At 29.6% G+C, this 6,422-nt stretch overlaps 1 protein-coding gene across 1 annotated transcript in view; it reads left to right on the forward strand.

Annotated features, from left to right (window-relative positions):
• The first annotated feature begins 310 nt into the window (after positions 1 to 310).
• LOC117105155 (neurogenic locus notch homolog protein 1-like) overlaps positions 311 to 6,422 on the forward strand; it is a 42,015-nt gene continuing 35,903 nt past the window's right edge. The window contains exons 1-2 of the mRNA XM_033246220.1: positions 311 to 662; positions 5,120 to 5,195. Coding sequence (XP_033102111.1) covers positions 551 to 662; positions 5,120 to 5,195 — 188 coding nt within the window. The 5' untranslated portion in view covers positions 311 to 550. The remainder of the gene's footprint in view (positions 663 to 5,119; positions 5,196 to 6,422) is intronic.

The following is a 6,422-nucleotide window of genomic DNA, read 5'->3' on the forward strand; positions in this document are numbered from 1 at the left end:
CCACACCACCATGGGGTTGAAAGATGAGAACAAGCCCTCGCTCACACTACTGTAGTCACTCCGCATATACAATCAAGACCTACGATCTATAAATGTTGGCAGAATCAAGATCATTTGTGTATCAATAAGTCTTGTTTTTCATTTAAATACGTTTCATTCTTCGTCATAATCTGCTTATATTCATTTCGTCCGTAAAGCGTGCCAGGCTTTAAAGTAATTTGCATATGAATAGCCGCGGACGTTGTACAGCAAAATTGAACGGGACAGCGCGGAGGGATATCTCTGGAATTCGCCTGGGCTTTGTGTTCGACACACGACTAAAGTTTTGGATAGCGAAAGTAAGGTACTACTTAGTAAGGTGGGAATGGACTCGGATCATGTAAACTAGTTGACGAGTTTATCAACATTCATGGCATAAAGTGGAATATTCATACTTAATTTGGATTATAAACGTCTTACTTGGAAACTGATTTACTGGATATTTTTTACATTTGTTGTGAATGATATGCTTTGAGTGGAAAATATTTCTGTGGGAACATATTTTTGCAGGATGGGCCTGCGTGATCGCTGGACGCTAAATGGTAGTCCGCCATTCAAAACAGTTCTATTGATTGCGATTGTGCTTAGCCTCAATGGAGGCCTACGGATCACTCTTGCTCAAGGTAGTTGGTAGTTTGTGGAAACATTTGCTTTCATATTGGATATTATTTTGTCAAATATCATGTCTCATTATGTGTCATAGTGTTTAAATGTCATCTTTGGGTATATGTTGTGTCGGGGTTGAGAAACTTTGTTTTGTAGGACACGTTCTAATTAGTTCGTGTGTAGGCCGGAGATACTGTAGTCAGACCTGTACTGACAGTATTTACCCGATGATGTAGGTTCTATTCTACACACAGTAACTTCACAGTTATATTTTGAATAGTGTTACTGTATATTATAATTTGGATAAAGTTACAAGAATGGTTAACCTCTAGTAGATTTCATACACCACAGTGAGTACTGCTAAATGCTATGAAAGTTTGAAGCTGTATTAAAACTACAACCAAGTTACATAGAAAGCATGTTATTTCTCCTTGTTTACTGATACCAGTGTCTTCAAGTGACAGTACTAATATACAGTACAATTTGATGGGCATCCACTGGATTTTCTATATTTTATATAAAACAAGAATAATTAATCTTGTCAGTTTCTTCAAGTAGGGATATGAAAACATTGATTTTAGTGTCATCTACTGTACTAAACTATTTTTTTTGTATGTAAATTCATAACTTGTATTAAATTGGACATTTTTATATTGATGTGATTATTAGTTTTTATATTTCATTGTTTTATTTAATCAGAATTCTAATTTAAAATGCTAAAGATGTAATTTAATTTAGAATGTGTGAATTTGTATAATAGTAAAGAATGGTAAAAAAATATCAATATTGGTATTTACAGAATATATAGATATATTTTAAGATCACATTTACGTTATTTACATAACTAAATTTGTTTTTTTTTTCTATTTACTTTACCTTGATGTCCCATTTCAAATTTAAATTGTTTTTACCTCAGCTCAAGTATTTTGTAAACTTTACTATATTGTTTATTGCACATACTATTGAGAAGTGTGCCACTGATGGAAAAGTGTAAAGCAGTTCCTAATAAATTATAGGATCTGTGCTATAATTATAATTACTTTTGCAAAATTGTTTTTAACATGTTATAAGGATAAATATTACATTATTTAATATGTTTTAACCTGTAACTATGGTACATTAATAATGTATTTAAAAAAATTGAATGTGTAAATAAACATTTAAAATTAAATTTAACTGTTCATGATGCTTATGACGTGTAGTTAATATTTCTGATATAAATAGATGTAATGTGGTTTGTTCCAGAGTTGATATGGTTTTAATTATACTTGACTTTAGGTTGTTAGACCAGTACCCCAGTAGGGTATGTTTAGATTGTAAACTTGTCACGGTAGGGCCAAGGTGACCATACCTACAGCTTCCATGTTCCTACCTAACTTCTATGTGATCTATTTTTGAAGACTGACTCATATAGGGTATATCAGTATAAATAATTGGATATTGTACATAGGTTTATTCAGGGAAAACGTGTCAATTTTAACAAGTTTCATTTTTGCAACTTGCTTGTGGAAATCATTCTTATGTTGCTACATCTCATTACTGTAGTTCAGAAATTTACCTGGCTGGCCAGGATAAAGTACTATTTTAATGTTCAATTTATTTTTTTACTGGAATATATTATAAGATAAATTTTATGATTGGCCCTTATAAATTTGCATGATATTCAATAATTATTTTTATTCTATATACACACTATTTTATAAGAACAAATTTTATAATAATAATAATTATTCTGGATTTACCTGGCGCCTCGCGTTAGAACACTTGATCGCTTAAAAATTTAGAACAAAATAGGAACAAATAAAGACTGATGCAAAAATTTCAAGAAACTATGTAATGCCTTCTATATACAGTACATTAATATACTGCTGTACAATAATAATTTTGTATGTTTGAAAAGTATAAAAATAAGAACAAAATAAGAACATTTTGAGCCTGAAATCAACAAAAACATGTGAAAACTGAGCCAGGGCAAAATTTTACTGGTTCTTGACACTCAATCTTTCATCTTAAATGTTAAAATTTGTTGTTTGTTTTATGCTGTTGACTCACATGTTAAATTTACACACTTGTTTGTACAGTACTTATTTATAATTGAAAAGACCGCTGACTTTATTTAATTTATGTTATACAGGGGAACCATTTCATTCTAGGTTTCTCAAGTCATGGTTGATTCATAATGTTACCTTTAATACCTTTTTAATCATACTAGAGAAAATCTGTTTTAGTATTTGTTTTTCCATAGGTTATGATTTATAAAGTAATGTGACAAGTTAGTGAGAAATAATTTAGTGATGTGGCCAGTGGTGAGATAACAAATGGTTACTGGTAAATCAGATTTACAAAACATACTGTACTATATTGGAAGAGATGACATCTTTCAATATGTTTGTCTACAGTACTGTATGTGATTTCTAAAATATTAATGGATAGTTTATTCCTTTTTTAACTTGCATTTTAATTTTAACATTATTTAATGGTAATATTTGTATGACTTTACAACCTACTGTAATTCAGGAAGAGAAAAAGTAAAGTTATGTTGTTAGTTGATTAATTAAATGTATTAGTAAAATGAGCAATTTCTACAGCTTTGATAAAATGTTTCAAATAACTTTGGGGTCTGAGAATTAAGAATGATAAGCTGTTATTACAACTAGCCTAGGCAGAAAATATAAGCCAGTTCCTGATTAGTTAATATCTGAAGTATTAGAGTTTTAGATTGCCTGTTCTGGTGACAGTTTTATTTTCATCATGATATTTGAACTGGTCTGTTGTAAAGTAAGCCATAAGTGAAACCTGGACTACTGACATACGGTCCACTTGTAGAACACTAAAGCACAGACCTAACAACAGAGGGGGTCATGGAAACTTGCATACCTAAACCTAATTGGCCCGAAATTAAAACCAGCTAAAAGACCGGTCTGTTGAGGCAAAGTGGTATTCTGTTTCAAGCATTCTAGAAACAAATAACAACTTGAGTATGCAACAGTGGTGATTTTCTATAACCACATAATCGAAAGACTTTATTGTTAAGTCTGGGTTCTGTTAGGCAATTTAGTTCCTAAATGGTGTTGATCTTTTACAAATTCAATCTTGCAAGGATAATTTATTAATCCGTCAATTTCTTCAAAAGTGCTAGAGGATTATAAATATTTTAAAGCTAAGATCATTACTCCATGTAAAGCACTGATGGTAATTTACATGTGTTGTGCGACAAAATCTTTGTGTCGAAAATCCTCCCCAAAGCGAAGTCATCCATTTATTGAAAGAATGAAATAAGCAAATGAATTGTATGCGTATTGCTAAACCCTTGTATTGCTTTTTAAAAAGCATGGGAAAAAGTTTGTCAATTGAAATAACTATTATTTTTTATGATTTGTATTGGTTATTGTATAGGACATAACTGTTATGATAGTTTTGAAAGCAATTGTTTGGAACCCAATTTCATTGGTTATTTACCTTTTATATTCTCTCCCACCTCAGGACTAAAATTAATCCAATACACAATAGCTAAGATCATAAGGTTATGTAGTTCTCATGATATGATGAAATATCACTTTACAATTATTTGGTTGTATTATATAGGTGAAATATACAATAAGTACTGTATACAAATCAAATTCAAATATTCTTAAAATCATGAACATTATATTTCTTGCTGGAATTATATTCTTTTTAACTGGTTTTTTTCCCCCTTATTTGTCATCAAAAAAAGTCTGTACTAACTATTTTCCATGTTAATTTTTTTTTTAATTTTTATTTTACAAATGATTTTAAATGTCTTAGGATATATTTAACCATTTGATTGGCTTTAAACTTCTATAAACTACTGTAACTTTCCTAGTATGTGAATGGGAATTTAATTAAATGAATAGTTCTTATAAAATTTTGTAACATTTGTAATTTTCCCACTGTGGGAAAAAGTGTAGTACAGCTGGACACTGTATACCCTACAAATGTAGTTATAATAAACAAGGTAAATAAACATAAAAATAACACTTTTTAAATGACCTTACTAATGAATCATTCACAGTCTTCAGCATTCACCAGAGATACGAAAATATATTATTCCATTTTATTCCTTAAACTTTTGTAACACATTATTTTATATATACCGTAGATTCAGATTATTTTTAATTTATTGTCATGCATAAATGCTACTTAAGTTAGTAAAAATCACAAAACACAATATAAATGTATTTACACTACAGTATACAAAATACACAATGAATGAGATGATTGAAAAGAAAAAAAAATAAACAGATATATAATAACCTAATAAATTTCACATTTGCCAAATGGATTACTATGAAGGAGGAGTTTCTGTGCCTATTTGTGTTGTTGTTTTGTACATAAATATACATTGATCACAACTAATATATCATAGCGAGTTTGTTTATTTCATTCCACATATACAGTATAAACTTGTTAAGTTTTTATTAAGTTTTAATTACAAAATATATTTATATTTTAGATTCCTTATGTATATCAAACAACCCTTGTCAAAATGGAGGAACGTGTGAAGTGACGGATAGTTCATTTAGATGTCTGTAAGTATCGTAACTGTAATTATATTCATTATTTTTTAACTTTTTGTAATTTTCTACTGAAATGTGTATTTCCGGTTCTGTCATATACTATATCTTGTCATAGTCATTAAAATTTAAGTACTACATGATTTTTTTTCCTGTTTAATATTTATTTGGGAATTTTTTTATTTTTTATTTGACTATTTAGAAAATAAACCATTTAGTATCTTAAAAAACACTGGCTCAGTCAGTATTTCAACCTGAGCAATAAAATGTGTATTTATTAAGGATATAGAATTGACAGGAGCAATTGCAAATTTTATTCCTTGAACTGTTAAATTAAACCATGTTTGCATTGCCGAAGGTGGTATTCAGGAAACATTCAACAAAAGGCCTCATGTATTGTTTCCTGTCTAAATTTACTTAATATCACATTTTTGGTATAAAAGTTATAGGAGGAAAACTGTCAAAAGATAAGTTATCGATGAGTGTCGTTTTAGTTGTTCAAAGGAATTCCTTCCTTGCCTGTTCCTAACTGTTGTGGTAACATTTTATACATGATGTTATGATATATTATATAGTTGTTTTTTATATAGTAGCCATTGTTTTTGATAAATACCTAAAGTGAACTGATTCTTGCAACCTGAATCATCAAAATAACTTTTAAATGTTTTAAGTGTTGCCTTGTAAACATCTGCAATTAGATCTTTTTCAGTCAAAATATTTTACTACAGTATTATGAAATGGAAAAACTAAACAGGAGATGAAATTTATAATTAAAATTCTTCTTCATAGTGTTCAAATAGATTCTGTATCATGTCCCTGTAAAGTACAATCTTTCGTTACTTACCTTCCTTTCATTATAGCAATTCTTTATATAGGCCTACTGTAGTGTTCACTAATAATCCTTACCATAGTGATAATGATATTTAGGGAAGTGTGTTACAATTTCAGAAAAGTTTCTTTTTCTCTTCTTCCTATTACAAATTCAGACTGAAATAATTGTATTGAAATTAGTATATAGAAAGGAAGTATTGCTGTTTGTCTAGACCTTGGTTCCTTCCTGGAATGTGATTATCAATGGAATAACTGTTATTCACTTGGCAAAATGTGGCTATTCTTTCTATGAATCTTTTGTACATATTCCAGGTCTTTAAGGAAATATATTAAAATAATTCAACCGATTAAACGTCAATCTGATCCCTTAATTGTGTGTTTGTATCTAGGTAAGCCCATAAGTCTTACAGT

This window comes from Anneissia japonica, unplaced genomic scaffold (genome assembly GCF_011630105.1).
Source record: "Anneissia japonica isolate Jap-2015-1 unplaced genomic scaffold, ASM1163010v1 scaffold287852_len814684_cov197, whole genome shotgun sequence".
In the NCBI taxonomy this organism is placed as follows: domain Eukaryota; kingdom Metazoa; phylum Echinodermata; class Crinoidea; order Comatulida; family Comatulidae; genus Anneissia; species Anneissia japonica.